Source organism: Stegostoma tigrinum, chromosome 20, assembly GCF_030684315.1.
Source record: "Stegostoma tigrinum isolate sSteTig4 chromosome 20, sSteTig4.hap1, whole genome shotgun sequence".
In the NCBI taxonomy this organism is placed as follows: Eukaryota; Metazoa; Chordata; class Chondrichthyes; order Orectolobiformes; family Stegostomatidae; genus Stegostoma; species Stegostoma tigrinum.
This window is the reverse complement of record NC_081373.1, coordinates 15,743,302-15,762,595: the sequence shown is the minus strand read 5'-3', so window position 1 is coordinate 15,762,595 and position 19,294 is coordinate 15,743,302. Positions and strand designations below refer to the sequence as shown.

At 47.3% G+C, this 19,294-nt stretch overlaps 1 protein-coding gene across 2 annotated transcripts in view; it reads left to right on the top strand.

The window, feature by feature from the left end:
• LOC125462032 (gamma-glutamyl hydrolase-like) overlaps positions 1 to 15,077 on the top strand; it is a 32,582-nt gene extending 17,505 nt beyond the window's left edge. For both annotated transcript variants that reach the window (XM_059652906.1, XM_059652907.1), the window contains exons 4-11: positions 329 to 440; positions 3,015 to 3,065; positions 6,923 to 7,007; positions 9,033 to 9,171; positions 9,783 to 9,889; positions 11,610 to 11,703; positions 12,095 to 12,232; positions 14,530 to 15,077. In XM_059652906.1, coding sequence (XP_059508889.1) covers positions 329 to 440; positions 3,015 to 3,065; positions 6,923 to 7,007; positions 9,033 to 9,171; positions 9,783 to 9,889; positions 11,610 to 11,703; positions 12,095 to 12,232; positions 14,530 to 14,651 — 848 coding nt within the window. In that variant the 3' untranslated portion in view covers positions 14,652 to 15,077. The remainder of the gene's footprint in view (positions 1 to 328; positions 441 to 3,014; positions 3,066 to 6,922; positions 7,008 to 9,032; positions 9,172 to 9,782; positions 9,890 to 11,609; positions 11,704 to 12,094; positions 12,233 to 14,529) is intronic.
• The last annotated feature ends 4,217 nt before the right edge of the window (positions 15,078 to 19,294 follow it).

Here is a 19,294-nt window from a genome sequence, read left to right as displayed (position 1 = left end):
AATAGGAACTGCAGATGCTGGAGAATCTGAGATAACAAGGCTGGATGAACACAGCAGGCCAAGCAGCATCAGAGGAGCAGGAAAGCTGACCTTTTGGAAGAAGGGTCTAGACTCACAATGTCAGCTTTCTTCAGAAGGGACTTCTTCTAAAGAAGGGTCCAGACCCAAAATGTCAGCTTTCCTGCACCTCTGATGCTGCTTGGCCTGCTGTGTTCATCCAGCTCTACACCTTGTTATCTCTTTGGCTAAGGATGGGTTGTTCCTACAAAGTTCCTTCGACTCTGTTCAAGATGCTAAGTAAATGCAAGTTTGTTGTTTTTACCCACAGGGATCTTAGCACAGCACACTGTAGATGAACTGACCGAGGTGGCGAAGACCTATGTGGCCATTCCCTATGTGAAGTACCTGGAATCAGCTGGGAGCAGAGTGGTTCCCATCAGGTGACACCATTGTCATTGTCTTTGTCTCCCAGTGGGAAACTGGGGGAAGAGTAGATGGTTCAAGGTGGGAAGGATTAGTAGAAAAAGTCAAGATGAATCAGGAGATATTGGTCAGGAGGTAATATAAAAGATCCTGAAGGCCTGGGGAGGATGGAGAAAGGAAGGATGTTTCCTCTTCTGGGAGAATCTAGAACTGGAGTCACTGTTTCAAATTAAGGTGTCAACCATTTAAAAAATATGAGATTATTTTTCTCTCACAGAATCATGATTCTTTGGATCCCTGTTCCTCATAAGGCAGAGTCCTTGAATATTTTTAAGGCAGAGTTAGAGAGATTTCTGCTGAGTAAGAGGCTGAAAGGTTCTCAGGAGTACACGGGAATGCAGATTTGATTTAATAATCAGCCACGATATTGGATGGCACAGTAGGCTCAAGGGGCTGAATAGTCAACTCCTGCACTCTGTTTGTATTTTTACACTTTTGTATTGCTGGGCTTACGTATCTACAGATTGCAGGAGGGAGGGCAACTGAAGGAAGGAGAAAGAAGAGGAATCATTGAGAAGGGTAATGACATGTGAGAAGGAGAAACAGAGATGAGGAAGGGGAATTCTACTGAATTGAAACTTTGGGGAAGGAAGAAAGAATTGCATTTATCAGGGCTTTACACAGAATTGCAATGGCACTGGAGGTAGTCATTCAAACATCGTGTCTGCACCCACTCTCCAAATGGGCATCATGACTTAGCATCATTTGGTGCCCTTTTCCCTATAGCAATCTAACTTATCAATTTAAACAATCTTGAATGGCTGAATATAAACCTTATTGAGCTTTCCTCCATCACACTTTCAGGGACTATATTCCTGACCCTAACTACTCACTGTGTGAGAAAAGTTTTTTGCTCACATCACATTCACAAATCACTTTAAATCTGCGCTCCCTTGTTCTTGATCCATTTTTTAGTGGGACCATTTTCTTCTCAGTTACTCTGTGTAACCTCTTATGAATTTGAAAAGTTCAATCAGATCATGTCTCAGCTTTCTCTTCTACAAGAAGGACAGACCCACAACTTCTCCAATTTATCCTCATAACAGAAATCGCTCATCCAGGGATCTATTCTTTAAACCTCTTCTGCACTGCCTGCAGTGTCTTCACTTCCCTCCTAAAATGTCACATTGGGACAGTACTGGCTGAGCTGACTTGGTATCATTTGAAATTCACCATTACCTACCTACTCTGATAATCCATACATCCATTAATAAAGTGCATAGTAAAGCCTAGGATACTGTATACTTTATTAATCGTGTTCTCTCCCTGTCTTGCCACCTTTTAATGCACTTATGCACTCCAGTCCATATTGTACTACATCCCCATTACACTTGTACCCTTTGTTAGCTTGTCTGTCCATGTTCTTAACAAAATGCATCACTTCTCACTACTCCACACTGATTCTCATGTTGTTTTCCAATTCCACCAACTTTATATGTCCTTTTGAAGTTCTCCTCACAGTTTACAATCATTCCAAGTTTCAAATAATTCTCATTCTCTCATGTGAAATAGTGCCCTGTTCACCAAGGTCAAGTCATTAATTTACAAGAGGAAAGCAAGTACCCCAAGACAGTTCTCTGGAGAGCTCCACCCTAAACACTTCTCCATCCTGAAAAATATCCATCCACCATTACCCTCTCTTCCCTATCTCTCAGCCCAATTCAGGTTGTTACTTTCTCTTTAAACCCATGATCTATCATCTTGCTCAGGAGATTGTTGTGTGACCACAACCAACATGCTCATCAACCCTCCATTACATCCCCAAATCTCCAGCTAGTTAATTAACCACTGTTCTCCCTTAAAGAATCAATTCCTGTTCTCCTTATTTAACCCACATTTCCATGTGACTATTAGTTCTATCCTGAATTAGTTGATTCTAGAAGTTTCCACATTATAACTATTGAACTGACTGGTCTGTAATTGCTCGAAATATCCTGACAACCAGTTACACCTAGAGGTGGCAACCAGCCAGTGAAAGTTGGTTGAAGTGTTGGAACAGGAACTGGAGAAGGATGGGACCAAGAATGAAATAAAGGGACAAATTGATGGCAATGAAGTGATTATGGTGATAGGCAAGATGAAGACTGTGTTGTGATTAGAATTAGGGTTATGACCAGGACTAGAGATGATGCTCGGTTAGGATTGGATTAAAGTCAGCGTTAGGATGAGGGTTGAGGTTAGGATTGCGTTAAGGTCAGAATTAGGGTCAAGTATAGGGTTGGGTTTGGATCAGGGTTAGGGATTAGTTTGGGGTTAGGGTCAGGATTCAGGTCAAGGTTAGGGTCATGGTTAGGGTTACGGCCAGGTTGAGGGTTATGTTTAGGGTCAGGGTTGGGATCAGGGTGAGGGTTGGGTTGGGTTCAGTATTATTGCTGAGGGTTATAGTCAGGGTTAGGCCTGAAATTGGGCATGAAGTTAGGATCAAAGTTATGATGGAAATAAGCTTAGCTCTACAATGGTGATAGACTCTGTCAGGTTGAAAATGGCTGAAGTTAATTGACTGACGTTTGGTTCTCCCTCATTTCCTGCAGGTTATATCTCACTGAGTCTGAGTATGAGAAAATATTCCATTCAATTAATGGGTAAGCAATGAACTATTTCTCATCTCTTGATCTGCTCTCTTCATTGAACTTTGCAAATGTTGGTTCTTAATGGTTTCATTGCACTTTAATATTTTATCACTTTCATATGCCTCTCTGTGGAAAGTACATCGGATCATTTTGTTTAGTGTGTTATATTCTTCTGCATGAATATCAAACTCTTCCTGCCCTCACCTTGAGGTGTGATAGAACATAGGAAATTATAGCAAAGGAACAGGCCCTTTGGCCCATCACATCTATGCTGACTATGATGCCATTTTAAACTAATCCCACCTGCTTTTACATCATCCATATCGCTTTAATGCCTGCCTATTCATGTGTCCGTGTAAGCACCTCTTAAACTTTGCTAGTCTTTTCTTCCACTACCTCCCCTGGCAGTGTGTTCCAGGCACCTACCAGCCTCTGTGTAAAAGACTTTGCTTGTACATCTCCTTTAAGCTTTCCCCCTCTCACCTTAAGCCTATCATTTAATATTTCCACCCTGGGAGATAGGCTTCCAACCTAACTGAGCCCCTCATATTTTTACATACTTCTGTCAGGTTGTCCCTCAGCTTCCAATGCTCTAGTGAAAACAATCCAAGTCTCTCCTTATAGCTAATACATTCCAATCCAGATAACATTCTGGTAAATAAAATGTGAGTCTGGATGAACACAGCAGGCCCAGCAGCATCTCAGGAGCACAAAAGCTGACGTTTCGGGCCTAGACCCTTCATCAGAGATGGGGATGGGGTGAGGGTTCTGGAATAAATAGGGAGAGAGGGGGAGGCGGACCGAAGATGGAGAGAAAAGAAGAAGTTACGTGGAACAGTCCCTCTTCCGCAGTTACATGAAACAGTCCCTCTTCCGCGCCTACACAGGCCCCAAACCTCACCTCTTGCTCCGTTACATTGATAACTGTATCGGCGCCGCCTCTTGCTCCCCAGAGGAGCTCGAACAGTTCATCCACTTCACCAACACCTTCCACCCCAACCTTCAGTTCACCTGGGCCATCTCCAGCACATCCCTTACCTTCCTGGACCTCTCAGTCTCCATCTCAGGCAACCAGCTTGTAACTGATGTCCATTTCAAGCCCACCGACTCCCACAGCTACCTAGAATACACCTCCTCCCACCCACCCTCCTGCAAAAATTCCATCCCCTATTCCCAATTCCTCCGCCTCCGCCGCATCTGCTCCCACGATGAGGCATTCCACTCCCGCACATCCCAGATGTCCAAGTTCTTCAAGGACCGCAACTTTCCCCCCACAGTGGTCGAGAACGCCCTTGACCGCGTCTCCTGCATTTCCCGCAACACATCCCTCACACCCCGCCCCCGCCTCAACAGCCCAAAGAGGATCCCCCTCGTTCTCACACACCACCCCACCAACCTCCGGATACAACGCATCATCCTCCGATGCATCCGCCATCTACAATCCGACCCCACCACCCCAGACATTTTTCCATCCCCACCCTTGTCTGCTTTCCGGAGAGACCACTCTCTCCGTGACTCCCTTGTTCACTCCACACTGCCCTCCAACCCCACCACACCCGGCACCTTCCCCTGCAACCGCAGGAAATGCTACACCTGCCCCCACACCTCCTCCCTCACCCCTATCCCAGGCCCCAAGATGACTTTCCATATTAAGCAGAGGTTCACCTGCACATCTGCCAGTGTGGTATACTGCATCTATTGTACCCGCTGTGACTTCCTCTACATTGGGGAAACCAAGCGGAGGCTTGGGGACCGCTTTGCAGAACACCTCCACTCGGTTCGCAATAAACAACTGCACCTCCCAGTCGCAAACCATTTCCACTCCCCCTCCCATTCTTTAGATGACATGTCCATCATGGGCCTCCTGCACTGCCACAATGATGCCACCCGAAGGTTGCAGGAACAGCAACTCATATTCCGCTTGGGAACCCTGCAGCCCAATGGTATCAATGTGAACTTCACCAGCTTCCAAATCTTCCTTTCCCCCACCGCATCCCTAAACCAGCCCAGTTCGTCCCCTCCCCCCACTGCACCACACAACCAGCCCAGCTCTTGCCCTCCACCCACTGCATCCAACACCAGTCCAACCTGTCTCTGCTTCCCTAACCTGTTCTTCCTCTCACCCATCCCTTCCTCCCACCCCAAGCCGCACCTCCATCTCCTGCCTACTAACCTCATCCCACCTCCTTGACCTGTCCACCTTCCCTGGACTGACCTATCCCCTCTCCACCTCCCCACCTATACTCTCCTCCCCACCTATTTTCTTTTCTCTCCATCTTCGGTCCGCCTCCCCCTCTCTCCCTATTTATTCCAGAACCCTCACCCCATCCCCCTCTCTGATGAAGGGTCTAGTCCCGAAACGTCAGCTTTTGTGCTCCTGAGATGCTGCTGCGCCTGCTGTGTTCATCCAGCCTCACATTTTATTATCTTGGATTCTCCAGCATCTGCAGTTCCCATTATCACTGTACAACATTCTGTTAAACCTCGTTTGCATCCAGTCCAAAGCCTTCACTTCCTTCTTCTGATGAGGCAACCAGAACTGTACACAATACTCCCAACGTGGCCTAACTGAAGTCTTATGCAGCTGAAACATGTACACTCAGTGCCACAACTGATGAAGGCAAGCATGTATGTGCCTCCTTTGTCATTTTATTCACTTCTGTTGCCACTTTCAGGGGTCTATAGACTTACACCCCAAGATGCTTCTGTATATCAATACTCCTAAGAGTCCTGCCATCAACTGTATACTTTCCTTTAACATTTGATCTCTCAGAATGCATCACCTCACATTTGTCTGGATTATGCTCCATCCGTCATTTCTCTACCCAACTTTCCAAGTGATCTATATCCTGCTGTATCTTTTCATAATCTTTTGCAACTCCACAATTTTCGTGTCTTCTGCAAATATACTAATCAGATTGCCTACAATTCCATCTAAGTCATTTATAAATATCGCAAACAACAGAGATCCCAGCACTGATTATGGTGAAACACCTGTCACAGACCTCCAATCAGAAAAACACCCTTCTACAATTACTGTCTGTTTTTATGACCAAGTGTCCAATAACGAATATTGAACCAGGCTATCTCTCTCTTCATTCGGCTTCTCCATTGAATACATGAGAACATAAGCAATTGAGAAAAGTGAATGAGCCCAGGAAGTCTGCTCCCTTTCATTCCATAGACAAACTCAGATTCTTCTGGAAGACGTGACTACCTGATGAGTAGAGGTTAGGTAGAATGGGCCAAATGGCCTGTGACTTTCAAAGAATGAGAGGTAGACAGATTGGAACACGTCACATCAAAAAGGGAGTGACAGAGTCATCACTGAGACGATATTTCTCCCTGGCAGAGAAATCTAGAAAACGGGCAGATAGCCTCAGGATCAAGAGATTTTGAACTCAATGCCAGAGAGTTTTGGATGTTCGGTCATTGAATATACTGAAGAGAGAGGCTGATAGCTTTCTCGGATGTGCATGGAATTAAGGAAAGTGGGTACAGTGCGAGAAAATTAAGTTGATGTTGATGTTCGGCTATGACCTCAGTCAATGGTACAGCAGATTTGAGGGGCAGAGTGGCTGACTCCAGCTCCTATTTCTTATGTTTCCACATGAATAAAATGGATCCATTAGCATCATCTTTAAACCTAATTCCTTGAGGAGAATTAATCAGGTTCTTTGTTAAAAAGATAGACGGGCTTCCCTTTTCATTTATCTCTCCCCTGTCGAAAAACAGATCGTGTTCAAATTTCTCAGGTGCCTGAGCTACAGCGCACAGCAAATTCTCAGCCTCTGCATAAGAAACTCATTGCCGAGCTCGACTCCATACACCGGTCTGAAATATTGAGTCAAAATTTCTTCTTGCCCCAGGATCTTACTGCCAGGCGGAGCTGTCGATTTGAAGACATCGGAATTTGCCCGAGTTGCTGGCATCTTCTATCGATTGGCACTGAAGGTCTGTAAGTGTTCGAACCACCTTTGGACAGTTTCGATACTTTTTATGGAGGTGACTGGGATAGATGCAATGAATGACAGGGGTTAGAATTGTGGTATCAGCAGAGCACAGTTAGTGTCAGAGGCTTGAACCAGTGGCAAGGACGCTGATTTTCCACCGACACCAAGAGAATGGATAGGAGCAAAACCGCTCAGGTACGGGGCACAGTACACAGTGAGGGTCATGTTTAAATTCCACCCTCCGGTCAGAAAATGGGAAGATGAAAACATAAAGCAATGGACACAGACTCACTATCTGTCGCCCTCATGACACTGAGCCTACGACAGAAGCCAGAAATTGCCAAGCTCTGTCAGATGGCACCATGGATCCCTGAAAGCCACTTGAGGCAGTGTCAATCTACCACCTTATCTGAAAATTAGAGTCTGTGACAGTGTAGCACTCCCTCAGCATTGACCCTCTGACAGTACATCACTCCCTCAGTATTGACCCTCCAACAGTATGGCACTCCCTTAATACTGACCTTCCGACAGTGCAGCACTCCCTCAGAACTGACCCTCCGACAGTGCAGCACTCCCTCAGAACTGACCCCTCCGATAGTGCAGCACTCCCTCAGTACTGACCCTCTGACAGTGCAGCACTCCCTCAGTTCTGACACCTCCGACAGTGCGGCACCCCCTCAGTTCTGACACCTCCGACAGTGCGGCACCCCCTCAATACTGACCCCTCCGACAGTGCAGCACTCTCTCAGTACTGAACCCTCCGACAGTGCGGCACTCCCTCAGTACTGACCCCTCCGACAGTGCGGCACTCCCTCAGTACTGACCCTCCGACAGTGCAGCACTCCCTCAGTACTGACCCTCCGACAGTGCAGCACTCCCTCAGTACTGACCCTCCGACAGTGCAGCACTCCCTCAGTACTGACCCCTCCGACAGTGCAGCACTCCCTCAGTACTGACCCCTCCGACAGTGCAGCACTCCCTCAGTACTGACCCTCCGACAGTGCGGCACCCCCTCAGTACTGACCCCTCCGACAGTGCGGCACTCCCTCAGTACTGACCCCTCCGACAGTGCGGCACTCCCTCAGTACTGACCCTCCGACAGTGCGGCACCCCCTCAGTACTGACCCCTCCGACAGTGCGGCACTCCCTCAGTACTGACCCCTCCGACAGTGCGGCACTCCCTCAGTACTGATCCCTCCGACAGTGAGGCACTCCCTCAGTACTGACCCTCTGACAGTGCAGCACTCCCTCAGTACTGACCCCTCCGACAGTGCGGCACTCCCTCAGTACTGACCCCTCCGACAGTGCGGCACTCCCTCAGTACTGACCCCTCCGACAGTGCGACACTCCCTCAGTACTGACCCCTCCGACAGTGTGGCACTGCCTCAGTACTGACCCTCCGACAGTGCGGCACTCCCTCAGTACTGACCCCTCCGACAGTGCGGCACTCCCTCAGTACTGACCCCTCCGACAGTGCGGCACTCCCTCAGTACTGACCCCTCCGACAGTGCGGCACTCCCTCAGTACTGACCCCTCCGACAGTGCGGCACTCCCTCAGTACTGACCCTCCGACAGTGCGGCACTCCCTCAGTACTGACCCGCTGACAGTGCAGCACTCCCTCAGTACTGACCCTACGACAGTGCAGCACTCCCTCAGTACTGACCCCTCCGACAGTGCAGCACTCCCTCAGTACTGACCCCTCCGACAGTGCAGCACTCCCTCAGTACTGACCCCTCCGATAGTGCGGCACTCCCTCAGTACTGACCCTCCGACAGTGCGGCACTCCCTCAGTACTGACCCTCCGACAGTGCAGCACTCCCTCAGTACTGACCCTCTGACAGTGCAGCACTTCTTCCCTCCATTGAAACGTCCGGGGAACACCATCTACATGAACACTCTCCCATTCTCCCGCCCACTCACTGGAACACACTGATCTTGCCACATGGAAGGTCTCTGGTCTGTGTGCTGCTGGCAGTGTATTTTCTGTGCAGTGAGTATAAAGCAGATTGTTTGTGTTCGGTGCAGGCCTGTGACCAGGGTGATTATTTTCCAATCTGGGGAACGTGTTTGGGCCACCAGCTGCTGACAGCTTTGACAGCTGGAGAGGATCTCCTGGTCTGGACGGACAGCTCTAACGTAGCATTAACGCTAGAGTTTACTGACGGTAAGCCCACTGACCTTGTTGCTCAGGATGAGTACACCATCCACTCCCTGCTGGTGGCCCCATGCTCTCTGGAACCAGGATGAAAGAGGCAGGTGTATGTGGATCTCCAACTGGATTTTCTCACCTCCAATTGCACTCTCTACTCCTCTCTGAGTGTGTCCTGATTTGGAAAGAGGGATGTAATCCACTTGATTTCAGGACCACTTCAGATGAAGAATGCCATTGGTCCCTCTAATTCCATCCCTTCGCAATGTCAACCTTCCTGTTTCGCCGTCACACCATCCACTCTCCCTCTTTCCTCAGTATCACACTATCTACTCTTTCTCCTATTTCACTATCATACCATCCACTCTTCCTCCTTCCTCAGAATCACACCTTCCACTATTCCTTCTGTGCCACCATCACACCATCCACTCTTCCTCCTGTTTCACCATCACACCATCCACTATTCCTCCTTCCTCAGTATCACACCGTCCACTCTTCCTCCTGTTTCACCATCACCATCCATTCCCCAGTTGTGAGTTGGGAAGATTGCATGAGCTCTTTGTCACTGTCTTCATTGTGCTCTGGTTCAAATGTAGACAGATGATACACATATGTTTATTTTTCAGAAGGAAAATCCAGTCAAATGTTTAGAGAGTTTCCCCCAGAGCTGATTGAAGTTTTATCAAAGAAACCATTGACTGGAAATTTCCACAAGTTCAGCATCACAGAGCAGGTGAGGCAGGGATCTGCAGAGCCTGTCTTGTGGGCCGCATTGGAGCCCTGGGGGCATCAGGAGGTGGAGGGGCACATGGAGAGTTGGGTGGGGGATGAAAGAGGGACACTGGTAGGGAATTGGGAATGGGGAGGGATATGAAAGGGGGGAAGGGATGTGGGGTTGGGGAGGGAAGGGGGTTGAAAGGGGGTGGGATTGTTGGTTTCAGGGAGGGGAATGAAAAGGGAAAGGGCTGTGGGGGTCGAGAATATGGGATGAGGAGGGGGATGTGGGGAAGTTATAGGAGATGGAAAGGAAGATGTGGAGAATGGGTGACAGGGATAAGGGCCGGGGAGAAGGGAGATATGGTAAATAGGGGGGATGGAAAAAGCTAATGTTCACAAATTTACTGCTTGCTCTACATCTTCAACTTCCTTCCCCATGGCATCACATTTCCATCCTTTCAGTCATATGTTTATGTTGAGAAATGCGCAGTCCCTCAGCACTGACCCTCCGACAGTGCGGCACTCCCTCAGCACTGACCCTCCAACAAAGCGGCACTCCCTCAGTACTGACCCTCCGACAGTGCAGCACTCCCTCAGCACTGACCCTCTGACAGTGCGGCACTCCCTCAGTACTGACCCTCCGGCAGTGCGGCACTCCCTCAGCACTGACCCCTCCGACAGTGCGGCACTCCCTCAGTGCTGACCCCTCCGACAGTGCAGCACTCCCTCAGCACTGACCCTCCGACAGTGCGGCACTCCCTCAGCACTGACCCTCCAACAAAGCGGCGCTCCCTCAGTACTGACCCTCCGGCAGTGCGGCACTCCCTCAGTGCTGACCCCTCCGACAGTGCAGCACTCCCTCAGCACTGACCCTCTGACAGTGCGGCACTCCCTCAGCACTGACCCTCCAACAAAACGGCACTCCCTCAGCACTGACCCTCCAACAAAGCGGCACTCCCTCAGTACTGACCCTCTGACAGTGCAGCACTCCCTCAGTACTGACCCTCCGACAAAGCGGCACTCCCTCAGCACTGATCCTCTGACAGTGCGGCACTCCCTCAGTACTGACCCTCTGACACTGCGGCACTCCCTCAGTACTGACCCTCTGACAGTGCAGCACTCCCTCAGTACTGACCCTCTGACAGAGCGGCACTCCTTCAGCACTGACCCTCCGACAGTGCAGCACTCCCTCAGTACTGACCCTCCGACAGTGTAGCACTCCCTCAGCACTGATCCTCTGACAGAGCGGCACTCCCTCAGCACTGACCCTCCTACAGAGCGGCACTCCCTCAGTACTGACCCTCCGATTCAGCGGCCCTCCCTCAGTACTGACCCTCCGACAGAGCGGCACTCCCTCAGTACTGACCCTCTGACAGTGCAGCACTCCCTCAGTACTGATCCCTCTGACAGTGCAGTGCTCCCCAAGTACTGATCCCTCTGATAAAATTTTGAAACGTGATGTCCAATGTGAGTGTGGAATAAGTTGGTGATTGGGAGAGGATGGAATTTTAATCAGCTGGGAAAGCTGGAGTGAGGATGTTGGAGAGAGAGGGATGAAAGTGTAATGAGGTGAGGCAGAGGCAATGATTGGGGGTTTACAGGAAAGTGGGAAAGTGGTGAGGTAAAGAGAGTGAGAATGTGACGGGAGGAAGGAGGAACTTTTAGCTAAGGCTAATTGATGTCCTGTGGTGAAATGGCATCAGTTAAGTTTCTCTAATTTCAGTTTATCTCCTTAGGCCTTTGTATCCAACAAGAAATTGCGATCATTCTACAGACTCATCTCCACCAGCAGAGACTGTCAGGGAGTCCCATTTGTCTCCACGATGGAAGGTGCGTGAGGGATAGTGAGCCCTGGGCCGAGGAGTATCACCCCCAGCCCTTTCCCCTCTGCCCATTCATGCCCGGTCAGCCCCTGGTGCTGGACAGTTCCAGGAGTTAGTGGAAGCTGGGGCAAACAGTGTTTTTGCAGTTCCATTGTTAACTTGATCCTCAGTGAAGTGTGAAACTAGGCACTCACGTTAAATTAATTTATGTGATAGAACATTCCAGTGACTGTCTCCCCCAGCAACAGTCTCCCCCAGCGACAGTCTCCCCCAGCGACAGTCAACCTCCCGTGACAGTTTACCCCAGTGACAGTCTCTTCCAGTAGTAGTATTCCCCAGTAGTTGAGTTTGTCCTGGTGGATTCTAACTGTGTTCCGTTACCTCTCTGTCCCTTGCAGCTTTCGCGTATCCGTTCTACGGCACTCAGTGGCATCCTGAAGCAAACCGCTTCCTATGGAAGGAGAGTTTGGCAGCTCCTCACTGTTCCCATGCAGTCAGGATATCCTACCTCTTGGCCGAGTTCTTTGTTAAAGAAGGTAATTCTGCAGCAAATTCAGTTGATTCCATTTCAACCAGTGCACGGAATTCCCAGCAACTTGGACACAATGGCCCTATCCACTGCAGCTTTCACTTGGCTCCCCATAGCCTTCACATCACTCCTAGAACATCAAGGCCTATCCCTTGGTCACTCTGTGTTTCATAGATTCAAATGAGGACTTTTGGCCCATCACGTCCATGCCGGTCAACACAGACCTAACTACACTCCTTCCATTTTACAGATTTTTGGCTCGTAGCCCTGGAGGCTATGGCAACACAAGTGAATATCTAAATATTGCTTAAATGTTACAAGAGTTTTTGACACAAGCATGCTTCAGGCAGTGAGTTCCCAACACCCACCACACACTGAGTAAAAATATTTCTCCTCATCTCTCTTCTCTAACCTTAACTCTATGCTCCCTGGATATTGACCCCTCTGTGCTCTCCGATCCACCCTGTCAATACCCAACATAAACACAGGCATCTCCAACAGACCCCCTCTCAACTTTTACTGTTCTGAAGAAAGCTGCCCAGTCTATGCCACCATCCTGATAGCTCAGGCTGTCCAACCCATGCAGCGTCCTCCTAAATCTACTCTGTACCCTCTTGAATTCATTCACATCCTTCTGATAATGTGATGACCAGAATTCCACACAGTACTCCAGCTATGGCTCAAACTGTGTTTAAAATCCTTGCTTTTTTGTTCTACGTTAAAACCAAAAGAACTGCTGGAAGGTGCTGGAAATCAGAAACAAAAACAGAAATTGCCGGAAAATATATTCTGGGGAAGGGCCAACTGGAGATGAAATGTTAACTTGGATTTCTCTCCACAGATGCTGCTAGACCTGCTGAACTTTTCCAGGAATTTCTGTTTTTGTTTCTTGTATCCTATGCCTTGTCTGATAGAGGCAATGGAAGAGTGCAGGGATTTGGATAAAGATCAGGAAGAAGAGGGAGGTTAAGTGGAATAATGCATCACCAAACTCAATCAGTACCAAGAGCAATAGAAAATCAATAAGATGGTGGCACAAGTAGAGATGAATGGTTTGGATCTAATCACCATTGCAGAGACACGTTTGCAAAGTGACCAAGATTGAAAATAAATATTCCAGGGCACATAATATTTCAAAAAGGAAAATAGAATGGCAAAGAAGGAGGGGCAGCTCTGATAGTGAAGGATGACAGAAGGATATAAACAAGGAAGGACGTTAGTTCAGATGATCAGGAAGTGGAATCAGCAATAGTGGAGATTTGGAATAAAGAGGGTCAGAAGACATTGATGTAGGTATATTGTGGGCAGAGCATTAAACAAGAAATAAGTTGGCTTTTAACTAAGGCAATGTAATAGTTGCATTGGAGTCTTCAATCTTCACATACAGTGGATCATTCAAATTGCCAAATCCCATTGCAGAGATGAATTTTTGGAATGTTTTAACGTGGGTTCCTTTGAGAAGGAGGCAGAAGAAATTATCTTGTGGAATGGGAAAATAGCAGAGACATTAAATATTGTTTCTGCTTGCCTTCACAGGAAAAGACACAAGTTACACATGAGAAATAGAGGGTCAGCTGGGGACTAAAAAAATTGAGGAAATTCAGGTGCTCAAAATCAGCAGAGAAAATGAACTGGAGAAACGAACAAGACTAAAATTCAATAAATCTCCTTCACAGATGGCCCATAGCCTGGGGTTTTAAAAGAGATAATTACAGAGATAGTAGATAGACTGATTAGGATTTTCCAAAATTCCTTTTGTTCTGAAAACGTCCCAGTAGATTCAAAGTTAGCAAATGTAACACTGCTATTCAAAAAATGAGAAAAAGAAACAGGGAAGCAAGGATCGGTTGGTCTAACCTAACATCAGTCATCAGGCAAGTATTAGAATCTATAATTAAGGAAGTTTTGATAACGCACTTGAAAAAATTATCCTATGATAAGTTAGAGATAATATGGCTTTACAAAAAAGAAAAACCTGTGTGAAAAATGTGTAACGCTGTTTGACGATATAACCAATAGGATGGATAACGGATGGGTGTAGTATATCTAAAAATAGACAGGTTACGTGAGTGAGCAGAGAACAGATGGAGTGTCATTTGATTTGATTTGATCTATTATTGTTACATGTGCCGAGATACAATGAACAGTATTGTTTTTCATGCTAACCAGACAAATCTTACCTTACATAAGTAAATCAGGGTAACGGAACAGAATGCAGAATAGCATGTGGGGTTATTCAGAGAAGCATTTGATCATTGGGGTTAAAGATCTTTCATCAGAATCTCTACTGTTCCTTCCCAACAGCTAGAAAGAACCTTCATCAGTTTGAGACAAAGGAAGAGGAAGAATCTGCTCTGATTGACAATCACAAGCCAGTGTTTGTAGGTGACAAGAATTCCTTTAGAACCCTCTACTTCTTCGATTAAGAATGCAGTTCCCACCTCCGTTGTTGTCCCAGAGTCCCCACTACTTTGCATAGTGAGGTGGAAGTGGAAGTTTACTGGAGGGCGATGTTCTGGGATTGTGGCTTGTCCAGGAATGAGCATTGTGTTTGCCCCTCCTCCTACTCCATGATACTCTGCTGCAGAGTGATATTTCCTCTGAGTGATGGTCGCCAGGAAATTTGACTGTGCGGGGATTGCCGCTGTGTCCGGTCCTGGTGTGAGACGGGCATGCTAGGCATCCGAATTCAGATTATACTGGAGCTGGCTACAGAAACCTGGATAATGTCATATCTGCAGCTCATTGCCAGAGTTCACCAGATGTGGGCCAATGGACACATTCAGGGAACACAATCAGACAATCGGATTTTTTTCTCTGGTCTATACTTTGTGTCAGAGAAGCCACTTAATAAAACCTGTCAATGAAATATTTGTTGTTTACAAAGTGTTTTCCTCACCATTTCATCCCCTCTGCAAGCCCTTCAACTGTGGCAAAATTCTTGGAAATGCGGTGCCTTAATGCGTGGACAAATGGCAACAGCCATGTTAGCACAGTAGGATCCCAAAATGAATCACCAGTTAGTTTTTAGTGGCGTAGGTTAAGGGTGGAATGTTGTCCAGGACATCTCCTGCTCACCTACCAACATGGACAAAGGTCACATTAATTAAAGCTAAAATGTTAAAAGACCACAGATTGAGAGAATTCAGGGGCTGAGGAAGAGAGAGTAAAGACCGTTGATCGTAATGTTTCAAAACTCCTTGAAGTAATTGGGCGGGACAGTTAGAGGAGCACCTTTCTGTTTAAAATCAGGGTATTCCACATTAATAGCAGACCAGCATCTGGAATTAGGTAGACTAGCTAGTCAGGGAGAGGTTTATAGATTAAGGGTTGGATATCTCTGAGTGACAGAATTTACAGGGAAGCGTTGTGTGAAGTTTGATCTGACCTGACAGCTTCAGAGTGCTGACAGACACTCCATTTTGCTCTGTATGTGGCTTTAGGAAGCAGTAGACAATCCTTGCAGAGCCAAGGTAGCAATCTGGCCTGGTTCATGAGCCAGGCTGCAGCCCTTTTAACACAACCAAGGTAGCTATTTACAGAGCCATAGTCAGACCTAGTCTCAGGTCAACGGGGTCGGTTCTGGACACCATATTTTACTGAATTAAATTCAGTGGAATTTGACTCCATAACGTTAACCCAGGCTTGAACTCACTAATGCAATATCATTACCACTGTACCATCTAGTGGAGAAAGTGATGCTGGTGGTCACGTACCTCCAACTAGATAATCCCCAATCCTCTCCTGGAGATTGACTAGAAACAGCATTAGCCAGGCCGATTTCACAGTGTTCAATGTTCTGGTCACACGGTGAAGAAGAACTCAATATAACAAATTGCCATGAGGGCATCAAACACACACAGAAAATGATGGAAATCCTCAGAGGGTCAGGCAGGCTCTGTGTGAGCGAGGAACAGGCTGCTTAAAGCAAGCTTTGCAGACCCAAAGAAGGACCCAAAGAATGTGCATGTGTGCTTTGCTCTGTTTCCGCACACATGTGTACGTTAGCCTCTGTGTATTTGTGTGTGTGTGTGTGTGTGTGTGTGTGTGTGTGTGTGTGTGTGTGTTTGTCTGTCCATATGCTTCTGTCTGAATGTATCTGCGCATGTGTGTGTATGCTTTGCTCTGTGTGTACATGCGGGTGTGAACTTTTGTGTGTGTGTGTGGGTGTGTGTGTGTATGCATGCGTGCTTTTGTGGATGTGTCTGTGTGTGCATGCGCGTGTGCTTTTGCCTGTGTGTGTGCACGTATGTATGTGCTTTTGTGTGTGCATGTGAATGTGAGCATGTGTTTGTGTGCTTTTGTCTGTGCGCACTTGTGTGTATGTTTGCTTTTGTGTGAGTGAGTATATGTGTGTGTATTGGTGAGTGTGGGGGAAGTGTCAGAGATGGGGTGAGGGTTAGGTCATAGGATGTAAGAAATGTGGAGGATACAGAGGTGATGCTGACAAATTGTAGAATTCAAAGTCAAGTACTAAAGACTGTAAAGTGACATGGCAGAAAATGAGGTGCTGTTCCTACAGCCTGACCTGCAATTTGTTGCCATACTATAGCAGGCCCAGGACAGAAATGTTTGCCTGGGAGAACAGACATTTATTGAAATGGTCTGTACAGACAGATAACCACAAGTTTGGTTGTAAAGACAGATTTAAGAGAAGGAGATAATTCCAGAGATTTGGAAGAGACTGAAGACAAGGTCACCAGTGTACAGCTACTTACATGATGGATGATCAAAAGGCCAGAGCTGAAGAAAGGTAAAGATCTTGAAGGCTTGTGGAGCTAAAGGAATATTTTCATTGTGATTGTAAAATTGTACAGAAGTATCAATATCTAAAATGTAACATTGCCATTGCAACATTCTGGTGTTAACTCCTTCTTTGGGTCTGCAAAGCTTGCTTTAAGCAGCCTGTTCCTCGCTCACACAGAGCCTGCCTGACCCTCTGAGGATTTCCATCATTTTCTGTGTGTGTTTGATGCCCTCATGGCAATTTGTTATATTGAGTTCTTCTTCACCGTGTGACCAGAACATTGAACACTGTGAAATCGGCCTGGCTAATGCTGTTTCTAGTCAATCTCCAGGAGAGGATTGGGGATTATCTAGTTGGAGGTACGTGACCACCAGCATCACTTTCTCCACTAGATGGTACAGTGGTAATGATATTGCGTTAGTGAGTTCAAGCCTGGGTTAACATTATGGAGTCAAATTCCACTGAATTTAATTCAGTAAAATATGGTGTCCAGAACCGACCCCGTTGACCTGAGACTAGGTCTGACTATGGCTCTGTAAATAGCTACCTTGGTTGTGTTAAAAGGGCTGCAGCCTGGCTCATGAACCAGGCCAGATTGCTACCTTGGCTCTGCAAGGATTGTCTACTGCTTCCTAAAGCCACATACAGAGCAAAATGGAGTGTCTGTCAGCACTCTGAAGCTGTCAGGTCAGATCAAACTTCACACAACGCTTCCCTGTAAATTCTGTCACTCAGAGATGTTCAACCCCTAATCTATAAGCCTCTCTCTCTGACTAGCTGGTCTACCTAGTTCCAGATGGTCACAAAGTCACAGACAAAAACACATAGACAGACAGGCAGACATACACACACTCACATGTGCACACATGCACGCACACACGCTCACACATACATATACACACACGTATACACATACACACACGTACATAGACATACATGCACAAACACACATATATGCATACAGACACACGTCCATGTTCATGCACATACACACATACAGACACAGCACGTGCAAACACATACACACACACATAAAGGCACACACACATGCACACAAACATGGAAACACATATACACACAGACTCACACAGACAAATGAACAGACACACACTCTCCCACACATGTACATGCACACAGACACATACATACACACACATACTGACACACACATGCACACACTCTCCCACACACACACACACCCACACACTGACACATAAACACACATCCAGAAACACAACATGCACACACATTCACAACTTCCTTGACTTTGCTCTCAGGAGAGTAAGTTCATTTTCTCCCTTTCACACCTTCATTTACAGCTGTTTTCCCATCTCTACCTCCAGTTCACCATCATTAGCAACCCCCCATATGTCTTTCACTCTGGACACCCTCATCATCTATTCCTCCTCCCCTTCTGTCTGCAGAAGCACAGATTTGCAACAGTTTAAGCTCTGAAGAAGAATCATATCCGTCTCGAAATGTTAACACTGTTTCTCTCTCCACAAATGCTGCCAGATCTGCTGAATTTCTCCAGCACTTTCTGTTTTTATGATGAGACACTATGCCTATTTAACACCCTGGGTGCTGTGAAAGTGCAATGTAAATGCAGGTTCTTGTTGTTGGCCAAGCTCTTCCTACCCATGCAATCACAGACTCATGGAAGGAGGCTGTTTGGCCTATTGTTCCTGCACTGGCTCTCCAAATGAGCATCATAACATCGATCTCCTGCATTTCCTCCACATTCGTGCACATTATTTCCAGCCACACTGCGATGGCTCCATGCCAGAAATAAAGAGCTGCTGCCCCACACCATGATAATGTATGATGGGGTTACTCCAGATTCACATTGAAACCTTTCATCAGAGAGGGGGATGGGGAGAGGGAACTGGAATAAATAGGGAGAGAGGGGGAGGCGGACCGAAGATGGAGAGTAAAGAAGATAGGTGGAGAGAGTGTAGGTGGGGAGGTAGGGAGGGGATAGGTGTGTCCAGGGAAGACGGACAGGTCAAGGAGGTGGGATGAGGTTAGTAGGTAGCTGGGGGTGCGGCTTGGGGTGGGAGGAAGGGATGGGTGAGAGGAAGAACAGGTTAGGGAGGCAGAGACAGGTTGGAGTGGTTTTGGGATGCAGTGGGTGGGGGGGAAGAGCTGAGCTGGTTGTGTGGTGCAGTGGGGGGAGGGGACGAACTGGGCTGGTTTAGGGATGCAGTAGGGGAAGGGGAGATTTTGAAACTGGTGAAGTCCACATTGATACCATATGGCTGCAGGGTTCCCAGGCGGAATATGAGTTGCTGTTCCTGCAACCTTCGGGTGGCATCATTGTGG